At 37.5% G+C, this 23,189-nt stretch overlaps 1 protein-coding gene across 6 annotated transcripts in view; it reads left to right on the forward strand.

Moving 5' to 3' along the window:
* The window catches only part of RAD54B (RAD54 homolog B), a 113,871-nt gene that overhangs the window by 60,423 nt on the left and 30,259 nt on the right, over window positions 1-23,189 (forward strand). For 5 of the 6 annotated variants that reach the window (XM_043879866.1, XM_043879869.1, XM_043879865.1 and 2 more), the window contains 6 exons: window positions 2,411-2,692; window positions 5,440-5,529; window positions 6,676-6,838; window positions 9,533-9,758; window positions 10,024-10,231; window positions 19,830-19,969. In XM_043879866.1, coding sequence (XP_043735801.1) covers window positions 2,411-2,692; window positions 5,440-5,529; window positions 6,676-6,838; window positions 9,533-9,758; window positions 10,024-10,231; window positions 19,830-19,969 — 1,109 coding nt within the window. The remainder of the gene's footprint in view (window positions 1-2,410; window positions 2,693-5,439; window positions 5,530-6,675; window positions 6,839-9,532; window positions 9,759-10,023; window positions 10,232-19,829; window positions 19,970-23,189) is intronic. The other variant, XM_043879868.1, reaches the window with a different exon arrangement.

Below are 23,189 nucleotides of genomic sequence, written 5' to 3' on the forward strand. Positions count from 1 at the left end.
GGGAATGAGAAAGGGGCATAGCATATGTACAGGTATAGGCAAGAGTGAATTAAAAAAACGACTTCAGTGTTTCAGGAATGTAGTATGCGAAGGGCAGTGACAGAGGGGCAAGGGTTGAGGCTGAATGGAATTATCTGTAATAGAATTTTTTATTATGAAAATATTAAACAAATACCATATATCCAATATTATGCTTAGTGTTTAGAGAAATTAAAATTAGCAATACACATTCCATGTTAGTTAAGGTGTTAGTAACTCGGTTGTGTCTGACTCTTTGCAACCCCATGAACTATAGCCCACCAGGCTCCTCTGTCCATGGAATTCTCCAGGCAAGAATACTAGAGTGGGTTGCCATTCTCTTTTCTAGGGGATCTTCCTGACCCAGGGATTGAACTCAGGTCTCTTGCATTGCAGGCAGATTCCTTACCGTCTGAGCCACCAAGGATTGAGGCTAAATTTTTTTGAGAACTTGTTTATACTTAATTAGTGAAATTATATTCTAAAGCCCCCTAGCAAGGAAAAAATTACCAAAATTACCCTGGAATATCTGTTACCCATGACTATGGTATATATGGTTTTGAGTGTGTGTAGTTTGGATTAATAATAAAATGATCTCTCAGTTGCAAGTAGTGGAAGAAAGTAGAATCACCTCTGGTGCTTTTAAAAAATGCCAGTGCTTAGGCCTTGATCTCTGAGGCTGTGATTATTTGGTCTGGATGATGGGGAGAGGGACTGAACATCCATATATTTTAGGTTTCTGGGTGACTCTCATATCCAGCAGGAGTTGAAAATCACTGGTTTAAAAAATTAATTTATTGGCTTTCAAAGTGAAAGCATCCAAATATAAGACTTGGTTGCTTAATTATAATGTTAATAAATATATCAACCTGGAGTTAAGCTTGCAAGTTATCACCTATAATACAAGCAGTTTTTCTTTTAAATAATTTGGATATTCAGCATTTAAATATTATTACTATAAGAATAAACACTCTTAAGAACCCGAAGGCTGGAATGCTGAAATTGCTAATAGCTTGTGATAATATAGTCAGATTCAGTTGATTTTCATTCCACATACCCAGCAAAGAACAAGTGTGGGAAACAAAGTTCAAGAGTTTAAAGAAAATCTTCTGGAGATGTAGGGATGTTTGAGACAGTCATCACTAGGGAGCAAAGTGAAACAAGAGATTTTGGAGTTGCAGAGCCTCTTGAAGATGCCTCAAAATTAAATTTATTCTTATCTCCCATTTTCATGTAATTAGTGGTAATTGGATTAATAGGGTTGGATTCAATATGAAGATAAAACAGTTATCTTCATTAATATGGAGAGGTCAGGACTGCTGTTGAATGAAACAGCTTGGGAAATGGAGGGCTGGGTCTTTTAGCATTTAGGAACACCAGCCAAATAACTATCTGGCTTCACCTTAGAGCTCTATCCTAAGTAATTGAAAAACATATATTATGTAGTTCCCAGTTGTCAGAGATTGTAATTATTAGCCCAGTGTTAAGAGGGAATTGTAGCAATTTTCCAGCTAGTTTAAAAGGGTTATGTAATGTTATCTAAAATATGATAATCTTAAGTTTTTGGTATACACAGTCTTGCCCCTCACAGTGGCACAAAAATCATGCATTTAATGTTTCCAAGCGGAGGAGTATAAAATTCCCTCACTCTGTCTGATTAATGAGTTCATTTTAAGCAGACCTTGATAACTTACTCATATTTATATTACATCAACACCTTACACATGGCGGCACCTAATAAATGGTCTGTTGAATTAATAATAATTCAAACAAGTGTGGTATTATAAAATATCCTACTTTTTATTCAAGAGCGAGAACTTGGGCTATCAGTAGCCTCTATGACAAATGTAGTTTTACTATGCTATTGCAGGTGGAAGAGTACAGTACTAGTTGTGTTAAAAACTGCTTCTGTTGCTAGTTCTTCACAATTCCACTTGTTTCTAAGTGGAAATAGAGCTGCCCTGGTATTTGTCTAGGTTGTTCACAAGAAAGGAGGGTCCATACAGCTTAACCAAAACCCTTCTTCGCTTGCTTTGCTATAGAGCAGATGGCAAAACTATGACTACAGTAGATTGTATTTTAAGTAATTAAAAACAAGCCTTGGCTCTCTAAACCTTACCTAATTTTTTAACTATATAATTATTTATTCCTTTTGATTTTTGCATGTGTGTATTTTTACTAAAAGGGTAAATTATATTTTTGTATATATTTTATACATAATATATATATATTTTTTATATTTTTATATATAATGTAAATTATATATACAAGGCTATTTGCATTCAAAGTACGTTTCATTCCGTACAGTTATAAGAAGAGACTCTGGTTTTACTAATTAAGTCATCTTAGGGTGTCAATAAATTAAATTAATTTTTTCCTTCTCAATTTAAAGGCACTGGATATAAATTGAAAGAGCTTGAAAAGATTGAAGAGGGTCAAACAATGATGATTGGTGGAAAAGAAATAGAAGTCATGGGTATCATCTCTCCAGATGATTTCAACAGTGGAAGATGTTTTCAGTTTGGAGGAGGATGTTCTGCTGTCTTAAGTTCTTCTCAAGCTGCCAAGAAGTGTTTCTCTAACCCTTTCAAAAGTGTCTGTAAACTCAGTTCAAAGGAAAATAAACAGAACAGTTTCCAAAATTGCAAACCACGCCATGACCCATATGCACCAGGTAAGATTTAAAAACTTAATTTGAGTTTTCTGTTTTTACTGTCCAAAGATATTTCGGTATGTGAATTTAAAGTTGAAATTTTGTTTTAACACTTTCAGGTAAAAGTATGTATCATTTTTCAGATATATAGTCTGACATAAGGGATAATGTTGAAGCTGAATAATATAGTTTGAGAATTATTTCGTAAGTAAATGTTCAATTGCAAGAGTATGGTAACCAAACTACATGTGTTGAAGGAAAATTGTGCAAATTATAGATGTATAGACACATACATGTGTATGATTTCAACAAAACCTGATATCTTTTGAAGGGAGAAAAATTGGTAAATTCATAAATTAGGAATATTTTTGAACTTCCATTTTGAAGATCACAAGTATTAGTAATTAGTGACTTAATTGAGTATTAAAATATTGAAAGGTGGAAAAAATATTAGAAGGTGAGATTTCATGTAAAGAGTTCAAATTTTATTCATGAGAATTCAATCCAGTCAAGTTAATTTTCACATTAATAAATTTAATTTAAAAATTGCATCAAAAATAAAACCTAGTCTGTTTATGACTTTTTAAGATTTGATTGCTCAGTCAACAAGTATTTCTTGTGTGCCTTTTATACATTGGGCCCAGAGGTAAAACTCATTACAAAGCTTCTCATTTGGTAATGTGACAGACATAAAATTTGAATTATGTTAAGTCTGTGATTCATTTTGCCTAAAATTTTGTGTACAGGGTGAGTTAATGACGTTCATCTCTTTCCCTGTGGCAGTGTATGTGCTCAGTTGTGTCTGTCTCTTTGTGACCCCATGGACTGCAGCCTGCCAGGCACCTCTGTCCATGAAACTGTCAAGGCAAGAATACTGGAGCAGGTTGCCATTTCCTTCTCCAGGGGATCTTCCCAACCTAGGGTTCGAATTGTCCTCTCTTGCATCTGCTGCATTGGCAGGTGGATTCTTTACCACTGTGCCATCTGGGAAGCTCTTTCCTTGTGGATATCCAGTTAATTCAGCATTTGTTTGAAAAGACTTATTCCTATTGAATTTGTTTTGTTATGTAGAAGTTGGAGAATAGAGTAAGCTTTTCTCATAATGGTAGTAAAAATAAAAATATTGAAATAATTATAAAAATAACTCTTAAAATAGCTATAAGTAGATGTATTAAGGGCTTCCCAAGTGGCTCTGGTGGTAAAGAATCTACCTGCCAATACAGGAGACATAAGAGGTGCAGGTTCAGCCCCTGGGTTGGGAAGATCCCCTGGAGGAGGGCATGGCCACCTACTTCAGTATTCTTGCCTGGAGAATCCCGTGGACAGAGGAACTTGGCGGGCTACAGTCCATAGGGTCACAAAGAGTTGGACATAACTGAAGGGACTTAGAATGCACGCATGCTTGCAAAAAGTATTAAAATAACTATTTTCCCCTCTTGCCATTTTGGAAACAGAATTTTTGAAATAAAAGGACCTTTTAGATAATTTAGACCAATCCCTTCACTTTGCATTTGAGTACCAGAAGCATGAACTGACTTGCTTAAAGTAGGTATTGGCATAATTTGGATTAAACCCCCCAAATTAAAAATTCCTTGCTTTATTCTAGCTCATTTGAGACTTAATTGAAATTTAGAGTGTGGGAGTTTCTGCTTCTGATTTTTCTCTTTGTCTGAATATTTTGTCTGTCACACTGTCTCATAAGCCTCCTTCTGTCCTTCATGCTTCTTTCTCTTTGCCTCCTGTTATATAATAGAGAGCTGTGGTGAACCAAAAAGAACACTGTGCTTAGTCAAGGACCTGAGTTACAGTCCTGCTTTTGCCACTGAACTACTGATTCTTCGATCAGTTGAGGTGGTCACTTATTCACTAAATGTTTTGCCTCATGTAAAATGTGGGTTTTAATAACTGCCATAGAGACTTAGAGTGCCTGGTACATACTGTGTACAATAAATATTTGATAACTGAGTGAATGAAAAATTTTATTATGATAATTTGTATATATGTGTACATGAGTGTGTATGTGTGTGTGTGTGTAAGCAAGCCCTTTTTGTAAGTGGTAAATACTTGATTATCCTCTCTCTTTTTAAATCTTGTTAAAGGTAGTACTAAGTTGTAGACTTAAAACTAAAGCAAGAGACATTTTGTTAGCATTAAATGATGCTTCATGATCATGAAGGGCATCTAAAGATTTAAACTGATGTCCTATTGCTGTGGTGCTTTAGGTTTTATTTTTCTCAAAGCTTCATGCTTTGTTAGATGATTTATGATTCTATGGTCCTTGCTTGAGCTGTGAATCATCTTTTTCTCTGTTTTCTTTTTAATTCCCTTTGTCCTTTTTAACTAATGTTTTAAAAGCTTTATTTATTTATTTGTAGCTGCACTGAGCCTCAGTGCTGCCTGTGGGTTTCCTCCAGCTGCAGTGAGCAGGGGATGCTCGAGTGCGGTGTGCGGGCTCCTCATTGCAGCGGCTTCTCCTGTTCCTCACACTTCGGCCCTGAAAAGCACGGGCTTCAGTCGTTGCAGAGCGTTTGCTCAGTTGCTCTGAGGCATGTGAGATCTTCCCGGACCAGGGGCCATACCTGTGTCCCCTGCATTGGCAGGTGGATTCTTAACTACTGGACCACCAGGGAGATCCTCTTTTTGTTCTTTTTTTTTAAGAAAAAAAATGGGACCATTTCTTCGTTGGAAATGCACAAGGCATACACTCTTCTTTACTACTGGGATATGGAGGAAACTCAGGGGCTGAGTTTTCCATTTTCACTCCCTAGCCCCCTACCTGCCAGGAATTCACCTCGAAAATGAGAGTTTCTTTTGGTTGCTCAGAAACCTGGGAAGATCCACAGAAAACCTTCCTCCAGGTAATTACTATCAGTAAACATGACCAGACTCTCATTTCTGTGACTGTGTATTTCCACACTGATGGTTATTTATTAAATTACCCGTTTTTCTTTTTTTTGGTTGCCCCATATAGCTTTTGAGATCTTAGTTCCTGGACCAGGATTTGAACCTGTGTCCTCAGCAGTGAAAGCACTGAGTCTTAACCACTGGACCACCAGGGGATTTCCCATATTTACTCTCCTGGAACTTACTGTTTTTTAATCTCCTTTTCTCATCTTTGTTCTTTTCTTTCTTCATATTTAAAAAATCTATTTTACTTTTTTTAACCATGATGTAGGCATCAAATATATCCAGAGAATTATTTTGATGAGTTTATTATCTGATTTCAGATTTATCAATTGATACCAGCTTTCTAGTTATGTTTGGTTTTGTTTTTTGAGTGATTTTCGATAAATCTTTTAAATTGTATTATCATATTACTAAAGAATTACATTGTTATTTGATGGTTACTCCATGCTGCTTTGTCAAGATTCATGAATTTTATATTTCATGAATGAAGTAATTAATTTTAAGCAAATAATGGTGGTGAAGTCAGTGGAAAATTTGTCATTCTTTCTCAGTTCTTCTGTTTAATAGGGGTAATAGACATTGTTAGTGGCATAGGAATGAAAATAAAGGAAGCCTTTATATTAAATTTGGAAAGCCTTTCCAGAATAAGAAGCTATGAGCATTAGTAAAGGCCATCTTGGCAAAATTCCAACCTGTGCTTTCAGTTGGAAACAGTTCTCTTTGCTTTGAATACTGAACTAGTAAGTATTGTGGCTTAATGAATTCTTTATGAAACAATAGTGAATTTTAGTGGTTTCAAAGCACTTTTGTGCATGAAATTTGGAAAACTCTTTGCCATTCTTTGCATGAATCTTACATCAATAAGGCATGAGATTTATTTTTAAAATTTTGTACCTTTGCTTAGCATTGATGTTACTGAATTTAAAATTATTGTGTTTTTATTTCTTTTTCTTTTTGAATTTCAAAGTTTTGGATTTTTTTTTTTCTGGTCACAAATGACGGCAAACAGTTGTATCTTCTGAGTAATTAGAGCAAGATAATGTAATTACTGACAGAGTGGAATACATTTATAATTATACTTTTCCCTTTTTCTGAAGATTCCCTTGTTATGCTCCGACCAGATAAGAATCACCAGTGGCTGTTCAATAAGACCTGTTTTCCTGTTGTGGATGTAGTGATAGATCCTCACCTTGTATATTACCTTCGACCACATCAGAAAGAAGGGGTCATATTCCTTTATGAATGTGTGATGGGAATGAGGTAGGAAAACAATTTGTTTGATCTAATCAGAGCTTTGATTTACCTGTAACATAATGGTTTTCTAGGACGAGCCTAATATATAATGAGTCTCAATGAGTGCAGCATATATTTTAGTTGATAGGAATGGCAAATGGTAATGCATATGTTTATTCCACAGTTCTTTTTTAAAAAATCATTTTATTTAGGAAAATATTTGGCTATGCCTGGTCTTAGTTGAGACAGGCAGGATTTTTAGTCTTTGTTGCAGTATGCAGGATTTTTTTTTTTTTTTTAATGCAGCATGCTAACTCTTAGTTGCAGCATGGGGGATCTAGTTCCCTGACCAGGGATTGAACCCAGGCCCCTTGCATTGGGAGCCCAGAGTCTTATCCACAGTGGACCACCATGGAAATCTCCACAGGTAGTTCTTGAAGGATACTGTGTGCTAGACATCTTGCTTGGAACTGGACACACAACTTAAGAGGATTTTACAAAAAAAGTTTTCTTCTTATCTCACCTCTGCTTACACACACACGCACACACACACACACACACACATATACACACAAGTCCCTCTTCCTCTTTTAAAATTGAGTTTTCTTAAAGAATTGTAGTCAAAATACAGTTAAAGTAGAAGACACATATATAAATTCAAATCAAAGAAGGTTAAAAGAATCAAAAGTCTCTGCTAACATATTAGTACATTTCCTTCCAGTCCTTTTTTTGTTTTGTTTTTAATGCATAGGACCTTGATTTTTACTTTGGTCATTGCCACTCAGTATGTCTCAGTTACTAGGGAGTTAGGAATGTAAATTCCTCCAAGCTCTAAAGAACCCCTTGAATGATGACAAGGGGAAAATTATCTCCTAGAAACTTTCTAGATTCACATTCTTTTAAATATGCTCTTCTTTTCTGGAGATCTTACGTCAGTTGGCCTGAGAATCATCTTTTATTTCTTCTCTCTCACCTTCTCTATCTAATCACATCTAAACTTTTGAATATTTTGACTTCCCAAATACCATTTCGAACCTAACTGTTTCTGGCACCTCACTGTAGCAGTTCTAGTAACTGGTGTCATAAAGTTATATTTTATCTGGACTATTGCAACAGCTTCTAACTTGTATATCTGTTTCTGATGCTCCTCAGATTCTTTCTACTTATTGCTGCCAGTTTGATGTTTCTGGAAACAGTTCTGAACATGGCATTTCCTTGCTTAAAGTGATTACAGTTCTCAGAACTTAGAGTAATATTTTCTAATCTGTGGTATGCATTCCAGTTGGGTGGTGTATAGGATTATTTTAGGTGTGCATGGACAAACTTTATTTTTTACTTTTAATCACAGCATATTTAGTTAGTGAATAATTGGAAAGAAATAGCACATCAAACTTTTGCTTTCACAAGTAGATTATGCTTAGAAAGAATTTATTTTCTTTTCAAATAAATCTAAGTTAAAAAGTGAGTTGATTTAGAGAAAAATAATGAATAGTAGCACACATAGTATCACGTATATGGCCAAGCATTGTCATCCATGGAAGACTGATGCTGGGGAGACGCTGACCTACAAGATACAGTCTGTCTGCTACCAATCTTGCCAGCTTCCTAACCTTGTATTTCTTTGCTTGGAATTCAGTTCAAGCTCCAGCTGTGCTGATGTGTTAATACTGATTAATGTAGTGAATTTCTGTTTTCCTTTAACACTCTGCTCGAGGTTCATCTTCCGCAAGGGAAGCATTCCTGCTCTCTTCGCTATACCTGGATGCTGGATGCTGTATCACTGTTTTCTCTCTGCCACTCACTATATCTCATTTAGCTGGCATCTTGCAATGGCAAAATCTAAAATAATCTAAAGTAATAATAAGGGCTATAATAATCTAAAATAATAATGGTGGCTATAATTCATGTTTGTAATTTTTTCTCTACATTTTGAACTGGAAAACATAAATCAAATTGGTTTTGGTTGTTATTTCTACTAGTAAGAAACAGAATGGATTAACAAACTATACTTATATTTCCTTAATTCCTTTGGATTTTGTGACTTTTAAAGTGTTTATCTAATACCTGTCAAAGAGCTTTTAAAACTGTGAAGTGGTATAAATGTTAGTTACAGATAGTATTCCTTATAATGTTTAATTTTGAATTGTGTGAACCAAGTAGGCTTGTAGGATAAGATTTTTACTAAATTATGTGTATTAGATCAAATAGTGTTTAATTTTTCTTACAGGTCAAGGAGCTATTTTGGTTGAGGATTTCATTTATTGAAAGAGAATCATAAATACAGATCACTAGGTCTTTCTGGTTTATGTTTCATTATATTTTAAAGTGTTTTGATATCTAATACTGAAACTGATAAAAACTGCTCAGCTGTTAGTGATGAGAAGCACAGTTATAGTTAAATTATTTAACTGTAGATATGAAATTTGCATTCATTTCTAGTTTCTAAATATGGAATCATGATAGTAACAGATTTAGATTCAACTGTAATTTCAATTTGTTTTAGTAATTTAGTTGACAATAACTATATAATGAATATAATTAGCACAGATGCAAAATGTCATAAATCAGCTGAATGAAGAGCTAGAAAATGTGTTTAGTGGGGGCTAGAATTCATCCTAATTACAAAATATCAGCTTCTGGTTTTTGACTGATAGGTAATGATGTTAGGGGCGTAAAATATTTTCCTTTTGTAGTTGAAGGAGATATAATTATTTCTAACAGGGTGAATGGCAGATGTGGAGCTATTCTTGCCGATGAAATGGGTTTAGGGAAAACACTGCAATGTATTTCGCTTATCTGGACCCTACAGTGTCAGGGACCCTACGGAGGCAAGCCAATAATAAAGAAGACACTTATTGTCACACCTGGAAGCTTGGTGAATAATTGGAGGAAAGAATTCCAAAAATGGCTAGGAATTGAAAGGATCAAGATATTTACTGTTGATCAGGTAAGAGACTTTTGAAAATTTAGATTTGGTCTTTACTAAATCTCTAGCTTTTCAAATCAATGCTGCAGCTTTCACTGTCTAGCAGTTTTTCAAGTGTATGTAGCTCTCTTTTTTCTGATAAATGGAATCTTGCCTTACAATTTGGTTGAGTTAATATATTCTAATACCTAGATAATGGTTTTCAGGAATATGCTGCTTTTATTTAATTTCACACAGTTTTTGCCCATGGTTTGTTAAAGGTTACCTTTTTTTTTTTTTTTTTTAGGACCACAAAGTAGAAGAATTCACCAAATCTCCATTTTATTCTGTTCTTATCATCAGTTATGAAATGTTACTTCGTTCCCTGGATCAAATTAAGACTGTAAAATTTGATCTTCTAATTTGTGATGAAGGGCATCGTTTGAAGAACAGTGCCATTAAGACAACTACAGCCCTCATTAGCCTCTCTTGTGAGAAAAGGATAATTTTAACTGGTTTGTATTTACTTTGGGTGAGATATAATGGAGTTTTGCCTAATGAATATGCAGAACATGTAGTATGATGTTTGACATCCAAAGAATTGATGATGATATTGAGTGGAATTCATGCTAATCAACCTGGGTTAGTTGAGTCTCGGTAGGATTCTGAATTATCAAATTCCTGCGTAATGTTTCCCAGATGTTGGATTCTTTGAGGAGTAAACATGATGGTGTCATGGTAAGGAAAGTAGGAGATGGGGCTAGACTGCTTGAGCTTGGTTTCCAAGGCTGACGTTCATTTACAGCTGTGCAACTTTGGGCAAGCTGTACTTCTCCGTACCTCAGTTTTCTTATGTGTGACATAGATTCCTTGTGTTGTGAGGGCCAAATGAGTTAATTCATGTGAAGTTCTTGGAAGACTACCCTTATATGATAAGTGTTTAATATAAATATCCTTTATTTTTCCAGGTTTGTGCTATATACATATGGTTTTTTGCTGGCCAAAGCTTCTAGCCCAGGTTGTCTGGAAAAGTGGGATAGGCTGTACATGAATACAAGAATACTTTTCTACCTTATCCTTTTTAGCTTAAGGCCTAGACTAGAATTAGGCCTAAATAACTCAAAGGTATTTTCCCACGCCTCACTTTGGTCTTGTGTGGTGCTTTCAATTTACCATTTCGGTAGCAGGAGAAAGAAGATGTTGTCATTACTAATGTTTACAACCCTTCTGTTTTCTGCTTAAGGCTCCTTTTCCCAATCATATTTTATCCTTTTAGAAGGGATGGGCAGGGCATGGTTACTCTTACTGCGTTATATCCCATGTCTTTGTGTCCTTCGTGTGTCCTTTATGCATGTCAGAGCTCTCCTCTGAAGTTAAAATGAGGGAGAAGGGCTGTGACCAACAGCTTATTCCTCCAGTATACATCTTCAGGGTAGAAGTGTTCCCTGGAGCAACAGAGGAACCCCCTCTGGTGTGCTCTCCCTGAGTTGGGCTACAGAGGGGGCCCGCCTTTAAATAATTCATGGCTATTTGACTTCCAATTTGTGTAGAAGGATTGTAAAACCATTACCAAATGTGATTTTTAAAACCATATATGCTTTTTAGAAATGATTTGGGCAACTGTTAAATGACCTTTACATTCTTCATGTTTAGTCAAAGTGGATTCTTTATACTTCTTGACTAGCCTTTGATTTTGAAATCCTGTGGAAAATTCTGAAAGAGATGGGAATACCAGACCACCTGACCTGCCTCTTGAGAAACCTGTATGCAGGTCAGGAAGCAACAGTTAGAACTGGACATGGAACAACAGACTGGTTCCAAATAGGAAAAGGAGTACATCAAGGCTGTATATTGTCACCCTGCTTATTTAACTTAATATGCAGAGTACGTCATGAGAAACACTGGGCTGGAGGAAGCACAAGCTGGAATCAAGTTTGCGGGGAGAAATTTCAATAACCTCAGATATGCAGATGACACCACCCTTATGGAAGAAAATGAAGAGGAACTAAAAAGCCTCTTGATGAAAGTGAAAGAGGAGAGTGAAAAAGTTGGCTTAAAGCTCAACATTCAGAAAACTACGATCATGGCATCCAGTCCCATCACTTCATGGCAAATAGATGGGGAAACAGTGGACACAGTGGCTGACTTTATTTTTCGGCTCCAAAATCACTGCAGATGGTGATTGCATCTGTGAAATTAAAAGACTCTTGCTCCTTGGAAGGAAAGTTATGACCAATCTAGACAGCATATTAAAAAGCGGAGACATTACTTTGCCAACAAAGGTCCGTCTAGTCAAGGCTATGGTTTTTCCAGTGGTCACGTATGGATGTGAGAGTTGGACTATAAAGAAGAGTGCTGAAGAATTGATGCTTTTGAACTGTGGTGTTGGAGAAGACTCTTGAGAGTCCCTTGGACTGCAAGGAGATCCAGCCAGTCCATCCTAAAGGAGATCAGTCCTGAGTGTTCATTGGAGGGACTGATGTTGAAGCTTAAACTCCCAATACTTTGGCTACCTGATGTGAAAAGCTGACTCATTTGAAAAGACCCTAATGCTGGGAAAGATTGAGGACTGGAGGAGAAGGGACGACAGAGGATGAGATGGTTGGATGGCATCACCGACTTGATGGACATGGGTTTGGGTGGACTCTGGGAGTTGGTGATGGACAGGGAGGCCTGGCGTGCTGTGGTTCATGGGGTCGCAAAGAGTCAGACACGACTGAGCAACTGAACTGAACTGGGGCCAGAAAAGCAGTGGAAAAAAAGATTTAGGTGAATTTAGTTACATTGTGGGAAGAGCAAAGCAGAGATTATTTCTCTTTACCTCAATGTGGCGTCAATATTGCTTACCTAAATAGTAGTAATAGCTATAGTGTTAAAAAGATTGGCATTCAAGGGGAAAGCAAAAATAAAGAGTGATAAATTTAGATTACTTTTGGGTAATAATAGTAGAGCAATTAAAAAAAAAATAGGACTTCCCTGGTGGCACAGTGGGTGAGAATTCACCTGTCAATGCAGGGGACGTGGGTTTGATCTCTGGTGTGGGAAGATTCCACATGCTGTGGAGCAAGTAAGCCCGAGCACCACAACTACTGAGCCCGTGCTCTCGAGCCCAGGAGCCACAACTACCGAAGCCTGTCTAGAGCCTGTGCTCCGCAATGAGAGAAGCTGTCCCAGTGAGAAGCTTGCACACCACGACGAAGAGTAGCCCGTTTACCACAGCTAGAGACAGCCCACACATGGCAACCAGACCCAGACCCAGTGCAAAAAAATGGATTCTCTTCTATTTGACAATCAGATAATGTCCTTTAGCAAAAACGAACAGTTTTACTACTATTCTCCATTATGAGAAAATATCAATTTAACTAGCATTACAAATTAAATTTTATTTTTTTTGTTGTTCTTCTGTTCACCAGTTGTGTCCGACTGTGTGTGGGTCGGACAGTTGCAGTCAGTGACTCCCATGCTAGTGAGGTCATGCTTAAAATCTTGCATGCTAGGTTTCAGCATTATGCGAACCAAGAACTTCCGATGTCCAAGCTGGGTTTAGAAAAGGAAGAGGAACCAGAGATCAAATTGCTCACATTCACTGGATCATAGAGAAAGCTAGGGAATTCCAGACAAGACATCTACCTTTTTCATCGACTACACTAAAGCCTTTGATTGTGTGGATCACGACAAATTGTGGAAAGCTCTTAAAGAGATAGGAATACCAGACCATCTTACCTGTCCCCTAGGAACTTTATGCAGGTCAAGAAACAATGGTTAGTACCCTGTTTGGAACAACTGATTTGTTCAAGATTGAGAAAGGAGTACCACAGGGCTGTCTGCTGTCACCCTGTTTGTTTAACCTATATGTTGAGCACATTATGAGAAATGTCAGGCTGGATGAGTTACAAGCTGGAATCAAGACAGGTGGGAGAAGCATCAACAACCTCAGATATGTGGATGATACCACTCTTAATTTTTTTAGACTTTTTTTTTAAGTGGCGGAAAATTGCTTTACGGTGTTGTGTGGTTTCTCCCAGACAACAATGCACATCAGCTATAATTATACATATATCACCTCCCTCTTGAGCCTCCCTACTCTCCCTTCGTCGTAGTACCCCTCTAAATCATCACTGAGTGCTAGGCTCGGCTTCATGTGTTACACGGCAACTTCTCACCAGCTATCTGTTTTAGACGTGATAGTGTGTATATGTCCTTGCTACTTTCTCCATCTGTCCTGCTCTCTCAACCCCACAAGACCACAAGTCTCTGTATCTGTTTCTATTCTTTTCCTGGAAATAGGTTCATCAATACCACTTTTCTAGATTCCATATATATGCATTAATATACAATATTTGTTTTTCTCTTTCTGACTTATTTCATCTGTCAACGAGCATCTAGGTTGCTTCCATGGCCTAGCTATTGTAGATAGTGCTGCAGTGAACATTGATTGGGGTACATGTGCCGTATTTATTTATTTATTAAAAAAATTTTTTTTAAAATTTTTTGGGGCCGCACTTTGCGGCATGCGGGCTCTTTGTTCCCTAACCAGGGATGGAACTTGTGCCCCCTGCAGTTGAAGCTCTAAGTCTTAACCACTGGACCACCAGGGAATTCCTCTACATGTGTCTTTTGGAATTGTGATTTTCTCAGGGTATATTCCCAGTAGTGGGATTGTTGGGTCAGATGGTAGATTTATTCCTAGTTGTTTTTTTTTTTTTTTTTTAAGGAATCTCCATACTGTTCTCCATAATGGCGGTATCAGTTTACATTTCTACCAACAGTGCAGGAGGGTTCCCTTTTCTCTACATCCTCTTCAGCATTTTTGTAGATTTTTTGATGAAGGCCATTCTGACCATCGTATTAAAACCTAGACAGTGTATTAAAAAGCAGAGACATCACTTTGCTGACAAAGGTCTGTGTAGTCAAAGAGAGTTGGACCATAAAGAAGGCTGAGCATTGAAGAATTGATGCTTTTGCTCTGTAATGCTGGAGAAGGCTCTTGAGAGTCCCTTGGACACCAAGGAGATCAAACCAGTCAATCCTAAGGAAATCAACCCTGGATATTCACTGGAAGGACTGATGCTGAAGCTGAAACTCCAATACTTTGGCCACCTAATGAGAAGAGCCAACTCACTGGAAAAGACCCTGATGCTGGGAAAGATTGAGGGTAGGAGGAGAAGGGGATGACAGAGGATGAGATGGTTGGATGGGTTCACTGACTCAATAGACATGAGTTTGAACAAACTCTGGGGGATAGTGAAGGACAGGGAAGCCTGGCATGCTGCAGTCCATGGGGTTGCAAAGAGTCAGACATGACTGACTGACTGAACAACAATTCTGACCAGTGTGAGGGAATACCTCATTGTAGTTTTGATTTCTCTAACAGTGATGTTGAGCATCTTTTCTTGAATTTACTAGCCATCCATATGTCTTCCTTGTAGAAATATCTGTTTAGGTCTTCTGCCCATTTTTTGATTGGGTTGTTTGTTTTTCTGATATTGGGCTGTAAGAGCTGCTTATATATTTTGGAGATTATTAAATTTAATATTTTCAGTTAGAAAGTGATTCTGGGACTCCATTCAGAAGGACTGTCCTAATGATGACCAATAAAGTCATTTCCTTTGAGGAATTAGCATTGCCCCCTTTATTTGTGCTTTGTCTTCTTTACCTTGTTTCTGCTTTCTTTCTTTTTTAAAAATAAATTTATTTATTTGACTGCATTGGGTCTTAGTTGCAGATCTTGGTTTCATCATGTGGGACCTTTCTTGCTGCTCTCGTTGTTGTGTTGTTGTGGCAAGCAGGCTCTCTAGTTGTTCTGTGGCATGTGGGGCCTTAGTTCCCCAACCAGGGAACGAACTCAGTCCCCTGCCTTGCAGGTGGGTTCTTAACCCCTGGACCACCAGCGAGGTCCCTGTTTCTGCTTTCTTGTCCTGGTCACTGCTGCTCCTGAGCTGTGAATTTAGGTGAAAACTAGCACTGGGTAACCTCTCGTATTTAGAAATGCTTATCGTTGGTTTTTTTCTGCTCAGAATTGCCTGAATAAATTCTTTTTAATAGTGGCAGAATATTTTACTCCCAAGGTGATTTGTGTTTTATTATGGAATTAACATTTGATTATGAGTATGTGCAGTGCTGCATACATAATAGGTGCTCAAAAGCTATCTAAGAATCCAGTGAAAGTAATTTTGGTTTTGTTTCCTGCTCTTACCTGGCCCAGTGCTGTGAAGAATATTTGGTTAATATTTCCTGGAAAATTTTAATATTAAAATTAAAATTTAATAGAGGTATATTAGACTTCTAGGGCTGAAATAACAAAATACCATGGACTGGGTGGTACATTTCTTCAATGACAGAAATGTATTTTCCTACAGTTCTGGAGACTGGAAGTCCAGTCTCAGGCTATCAGCGGGTTTGATTTCTTCTGAGGCCTCTCTCCTTGCCTTGAAGATGACTGTGTGCTCGCTGAGTCCTCTCATGGCCTGTCCTCTGAGTGTGTGTATCCCTGTGTCTTTCTTTCTTCTTGAAAGAATATAAGTCATGTTGGATTAGGGCCTCACCCTTATGAGTTTCTTTAACTACCTCCTGAAAAGGCCTGTTTTCAAATATAGTCACATTGGGAATTAGGACTTCAAGATACGAATTTTGAGGGGACACAGGTCAATTTGTAACATCTCATTATGTTAGATAACCTTTCATTAGATGTTAGATATCCTTTATTTATAGTATAAAAAAGAAAAATATGAGATTTGAAGCAAAATTCTTATTGAAGATTGAAAGTTAAAAATATATACCACATACGCAGACATACAGATACATATATGTACTGCTGTATTATGGCATGCTTACAAACTAGAGTGTGGAAGTCATCCTTCAGTCTCAGTTTCTTAATGAGCTGTTAGCACTTTGTCATGTTTCATTATTCACACACACACACACACACACACACACATGCACACAGAGAACATACATGCATATTTCTTTGTTTTTTGTATATATTGGGTTGGCCAAAAAGTTTGTTTGGGTTTTCCCATAAGATCATATGGAAAAACCTGAATGAACTTTTTGGCCAGTCCAGTACATACAATCCATCTTTATTCATTGACACACAAGGTACATCAAAATACACTTAATGTAAACATTTTTCTATGATATTACCTAATTTTGAAATGTGATGAATATCTACAAGTACATACTTTTTCTATGTAGACTGCTGAAAGTGGAATTATTGGACCTAAAGGAAAAATACACATTAAGAGTATGTATAAAGAGCTCTTATACCTTTTTATGGAAATCAGAGACATGGATATAGCTGTACTTGGGTTGGGTGGTAGATTTATGTCTCCTTAAAAGTGAACAATGAAATGAAAAGCTTTTATTGCTGGGATAGAGGTAGGGGAAGAGAAAGTTCTCTTAATTTCACTTCCATAGCTCTGAAAATAATTTTAGTAAATACACAAACTTGAAAAATCTTCAGTGTTTCCTTTTTTCTTGTCACAGGACATTGCTGCTGAACTTTCATTAATGTTATATTATTTAGCTTCTTCTACAAGTTCCACATAGTCTAGAATTAGAAAGGAATACTAAAAGCAGCGAGCTGGGGACTAAAGTATTTCTAGATGACATTTGTGACAACTTCTTAGAATGATACTATCCTAGTGTATTGTCTAGCGTATAGCCCCTTCTTTTCTTTTTTTAAAAAAGTTTATTATTTTTTTTGCTGCACTGGGTCTTTGTTGCTATGAGTGGGCTTTCTCTAGTTGTGGTGAGCGGGAGTTACTCTTCTTTTCCACGCTTAGGATTCTCCTTACGGTGGCTTCTCTAGCTGCGGCTCTCAGGCTCTAGAACACGGGTTCAGCAGTTGTGGTACCCAGGCTTAATTGCTCCCCGGTGTGTGGACCTTCCTGGACCAGGGATCAAACCTGTATCCTCTGTATCCTCTTTTCCTTCTTTACTCTGCTTCCCTGTTGTTTTCTGCCCTGAATCCTTTTCCTGCCCCTTTCTTACGTCCCACCTTTCTGTTTTCCAGTTTTGCGTTTGCCTCTTTCGCTTGCCTATCAGGGTGATTTCAGCTGCAGGTAACAGATACGTGAATCAAACGTGCTTATTCTCCCACACAACTGCAAACTAGAGCAAGGACACGTTCCAGGGGGGTGATCCAGCAGCTCAACAATGTTGTCAAGGATTCTGGTTTTTGTTCTCTTCTGTGCCGTGTTTGGTGTTGACTTCGTCCTTATGCTTGTAACAAGTGGCCGGAGCAGTTCCAGACATCACATCCAGATGTGGTGATGTTTAAACGAAAATGGGCTGGCTCTGCCTTTTTCTCTTGACTTCCTGGACAAGATGGATCGCATACTCTTGGCAGACACTGTCAGTACCCTCCCTAGCTCGCCTTTTCTGAGCTGTCGGACCCACCAACAGCTGGGGCTGTTGGTTAAAGAATTCGTGTCTCCTGCCTTATCTGGAGAATTATCACTGGTTGAATGAGAGCTGCTTCTCTCCCTTGTAGCTCGGACTCATATAGAGCAGCAAGTAGAAAATGCCAGCTACTTCACCTTAGGGTAATTTCAGGAGCAGCTTTATATGGTGCAGTTTTTGCTCTAAGGCTCCCTGTAAATTAACTCAAGCTACATTGTTAGTTGTTTTGCCTGCCTTTTCTGATTCCCTTTCTCCTGAGTCATTTCTCCATAAATCATGTGTAGCTAATCTGTATCTCAGGCTCTCCTTCTTAGAACCTAGTTTAAGACAAACTCTTCCTTAACATCAGTCATTGGCATAGGGGACAGAACTACTATGATTAGCTTGGATTAATCATTTGGATGATTGTCTGGAAGTCAATCACAGTGACCCTTGTACATTTGTTCCCTTCTTGCTTTTCCTGTTCCCCCACTTTTTTATCAGTCATTGTCATGGATTCTTTTAAAGGCTTAACAAAATGCACATTAATACAAATAATATTTTCTTAACTCCGTGATGTGTCTAAAAAAATTTAAAACTAACTAGATGTATTAAAAAAATTAGTAAGCATTGGTCCAGCCTCGGTCTACCCATTTAATTTTGAAGAAAGTGATCATAAAAATCCCTAACATTGTAAAAGTTTGTGTCGTTTGTTACTGAAATAAGTGCATTTTTATGTACTCCTTATATTGTTTATATCTTTGGACAACTTTTTGTAGTCTCTTATCTGAAACTCATCTGAAATTATGCTCTTTTACTGTGCTGACTTATATATTCACTTGACATTATTATAATTATTGAAACATCCTGGTGTTTCTTTGAAAATTAGTTAGCCAGAAGTTATTGAGCATGTAGTATGTGCAGGGTATATCAATCCATTAGAGTCTCTGTCACTCTTTAGGATTAATGAAGATCCCAGTTTTATCTGATAACTTTGTAAGATATTAGGTACCTTTCACTGTGTCTACTAAACGTCAGGCACTTCACATCCTTTGTCTTTACTTTTCATTGTAATATCCTGGGAAATTATATCTTTCCACTTTTTTAAGTGAAAAAACAATCCCCAGTTTAACTTAAAAGAACTTAAGCAACTTTGTCCAGAGTCACACAGTTCTAACAGTAACAGCTAACAGCTATGGAACATTACTGTGCTCCAGGCACTGTTTTTAGTGTATGAATTAATTCATTTTATCCTCACAACCATAATAATAAAATTGGGGTAAGTAACTTTTCAAGGTTACTCAGAGAGTAAGAGATACAGGTGGCATTTGAACCCAAATAGTCAGACTCTCCCTGGAGGAGGGCTTGGCAACCCACTCCAGTATTCTTGCCTGGAGAATCCCCACAGACAGAGGAGCCTGGTGGGCTACAGTCCATGGGGTAGTCCATGCAAAGAGTCGGACACAACTCAGTGACTAAGCACAGCACAGTCAGACTCTAGAGCCTGTACTCTGCCAAAATGCTGTACCAAATAAGACTTCAGTTCACAGTTACAACCAGAGTTAAAAATTTACATGATTATTAATTTTTAAAAACTTGATTTAGCTGCTCTTTTTTAATTTGAGACTTTGCTTATATGTAGTCCTCTGAGGGAAGAGAGTACAAATTTCTATAAAAAAACTCATACTGTAAAACACAAACTTGACCTTCTCATCACTTTTATCTCTTTAGGTACTCCAGTTCAGAATGATCTCCAAGAATTTTTTACATTAATTGATTTTGTAAATCCAGGAATATTAGGCTCTTTGTCAGCTTATAGAAAAATATATGAAGAACCCATTATTATATCAAGACAACCTTCTGCTTCTGAGGTATAGTTTACTTTAATAAATAGGTTAACGATGAGTAGTTTATCTGGGAAAATCATCCATAACTTGGGTATTATTTTAATTTAGGAAAAAATAAATTAGTAGAGTGAATTTTTTATTTTCTCCACAATCTTTCAACTTCTCTTGCATTTCTTACTTTGGAAAATGACATTATCACTTTAAAAAGATTCACAGGTAGGTACTTCATAAAGAATTATAAATGACCGTAAACATATAAAAATATTTATCTTTACTTATTTTGAAAAATGTAAATTAAATAACTGTGAAGTGATTTTTGTACTTTTCTACTGATTTTTTCATTGGTTAGATTACATTGTAATAGCAAGTGTACCTAAGAATACTGTCCTCTACCAATTGAAATATAAATTGATATGATTGGAGGATAGTTTGCCAATATGTATTAAAAGCTTTCAATTTGAGTGTATCTTGTGGCCTGGAAGTACCACCTTTAGGAATTTATTATAAAGAAGTAATCATAGATGTTTATTAAATGCTTAAAGATTTAGCTATAAGGGTAAAAAAAGATTATAGATAAAACTAAGGAAAACAAACTAATAGGAAATAAACATTTTTAACCACAATCACAGAAAACTAACCAGTCTAATCAGATGGACCACAGCCGTCTCTAACTGAATGAAACTATGAGCTATGCCGTGTAGGGCCACCCAAGGTGGATGGGTCATGGTGGAGAGTTCTGATGAAATGTGTTCCACTGGAGAAGGGAATGGCAAACCACTTTAGTATACTTGCCTTGAGAACCCCATAAACAGTATGAAAAGGCAAAAAGATAGGACACTGAAAGATGAACTCTGCAAGTTGGTAGGTACCCAATATGCTACTGGAGATCAGTGAAGAAATAACTCCAGAAAGAATGAAGAGATGGAGCCAAAGCAAAAACAACACCCAGTTGTGGATGTGACTGGTGATGGAAGCAAGGTCCGATGCTGTAAAGAGCAATATTGCATAGGAACCTGAAATGTTAGGTCCATGAATCAAGGCAAATTCGAAGTGGTCAAACAGGAGATGGAAAGGGTGAATGTCAGCATTTTAGGAATCAGCAAACTAAAATGGACTGGAATGGGTGAATTTAGATGACCATTATATCTACCACTGTGGGCAAGAATCCCTTAGAAGAAATGGAGTAGCCATCATAGTCAACAAAAGAGTCCGAGATGCAGTACTTGGATGCAGTCTCAAAAATAACAGAATGATCTCTGTTCATTTCCAAGGCAAACCATTCAGTATCACGGCAATCCAAATCGATGCCCCGACCAGTAATGCTGAAGAAGCTGAACAGTTCTATGAAGACTTACAAGACCTTCTAGAACTAACACCCCCAAAAGATGTCTTTTTCATTATAGGGGACTGGAGTGCAAAAGTAGGAAGTCAAGAAACACCTAGAGTAACAGGCAAATTTGGCCTTGGAGTAGAGAATGAAGCAGGGCAAAGGATAATAGAGTTTTTCCAAGAGAACACACCGGTCACAGCAAATACCCTCTTCCAACAACACAAGAGAAGACTCTACATATGGACATTACCAGATGGTCAACACCAAAATCAGATTGATTATATTCTTTGCAGCCAAAGGTGGAGAAGCTCTATACAGTCAGCAAAAAAAGTCCAGGAGCTGACTGTGGCTCAGATCATGAACTCCTTATTGCTAAATTCAGACGTATATTGAAAAAAGTAGGGAAAACTGCTTGGCTATTCAGATATCTTCTAAATCAAATCCCTTATGATTATTCAGTGGAAGTGAGAAATAGATTTAAGGGACTAGATCTGATAGAGTGCCTGATGAACTATGGACAGAAGTTCATGACATTGTACAGGAGACAGGGAGCAAGACCATCCCCAAGAAAAAGAAATGCAAAAAAGCAAAATGTCTGAGGAGGCCTTAAAATAGCTGTGAAAAGAAGAGAAGCTAAAAGCAAAGGAGAAAAGGAGAGAGATACCCATTTGAATGCAGAGTTCCAAAGAATAGCAAGGAGAGATAAGAAAGCCTTCCTCAGCGATCAATGCAAAGAAATAGAGGAAAACAACAGAATGGGAGAGACTAGAGATCTCTTCAAGAAAATTAGAGATACTAAAGGAACATTTCATGCAAAGATGGGCTCAATAAATGACAGAAACAGTATGGACCTAACAGAAGCAGAAGATATTAAGAAGAGGTGGCAAAAATGCACAGAAGAACTATACAAAAAAGATCTTCACGACCCAGATAATCACAATGGTGTGATCACTCAACCACAGCCAGACATCCTGGAATGTGAAGTCAAGTGGGCCTTAGGAAGCATCACTATGAAAAAAGCTAGTGGAGGTGCTGGAATTCCAGTTGAGCCATTTCAAATCCTAAAAGATGATGCTGTGAAAGTGCTGAACTCAGTATGCCAGCAAATTTAGAAAACTCAGCAGTGGCCACAGGACTGGAAAAGGTCAGTTTTCATTCCAATCCCAAAGAAAGGCCATGCCAAAGAATGCTCAAACTACTGCACAGTTGCACTCATCTCACATACTAGCAAAGTAATGCTCAAAATTCTCCAAGCCAGACTTTAACAGTATGTGAACCATGAACTTCCAGATGTTCAAGCTGGGTTTAGAAAAGGCAGAGGACCCAGAGATCAAATTACCAACATTTGTTGGATCATCATAAAAGCAAGAGAGTTCCAGAAGAACATCTATTTCTGCTTTATTGACTATGCCAAAGTCTTTGACTGTGTAGATCACCACAGACTGTGGAAAATTCTTTAAGAGATGGGAATACCAGACCATCTGACCTGCCTCTTGAGAATCTGTATGCAGGTCAGGAAGCAACAGTTAGAACTGGACATGGAACAACAGACTGGTTCCAAATAGGAAAAGGAGTACGTCAACGCTGTACATTGTCACCCTGCTTATTTAACTTCTATGCAGAGTACATCATGAGAAACACTGGGCTGAAAGAAGCACAAGCTGGAATCAAGATTGCCGGGAGAAATATCAAAAACCTCAGATATGCAGATGACACCACCCTTATGGCAGAAAGCGAAGAACTAAAGAGCCTTTTGATGAAAGTGAGAGAGGAGAGTGAAAAAGTTGACTTAAAACTCAACATTCAGAAAGCTAAGATCATGGCATCTGGTCCCATCACTTCATGGCAAATAGATGGGGAAACAGTGACAGACTTTATTTTTCTGGGCCCCAAAATCACTACAGATGGTGACTG

Source organism: Cervus elaphus, chromosome 21, assembly GCF_910594005.1.
Source record: "Cervus elaphus chromosome 21, mCerEla1.1, whole genome shotgun sequence".
NCBI lineage: Eukaryota > Metazoa > Chordata > Mammalia > Artiodactyla > Cervidae > Cervus > Cervus elaphus.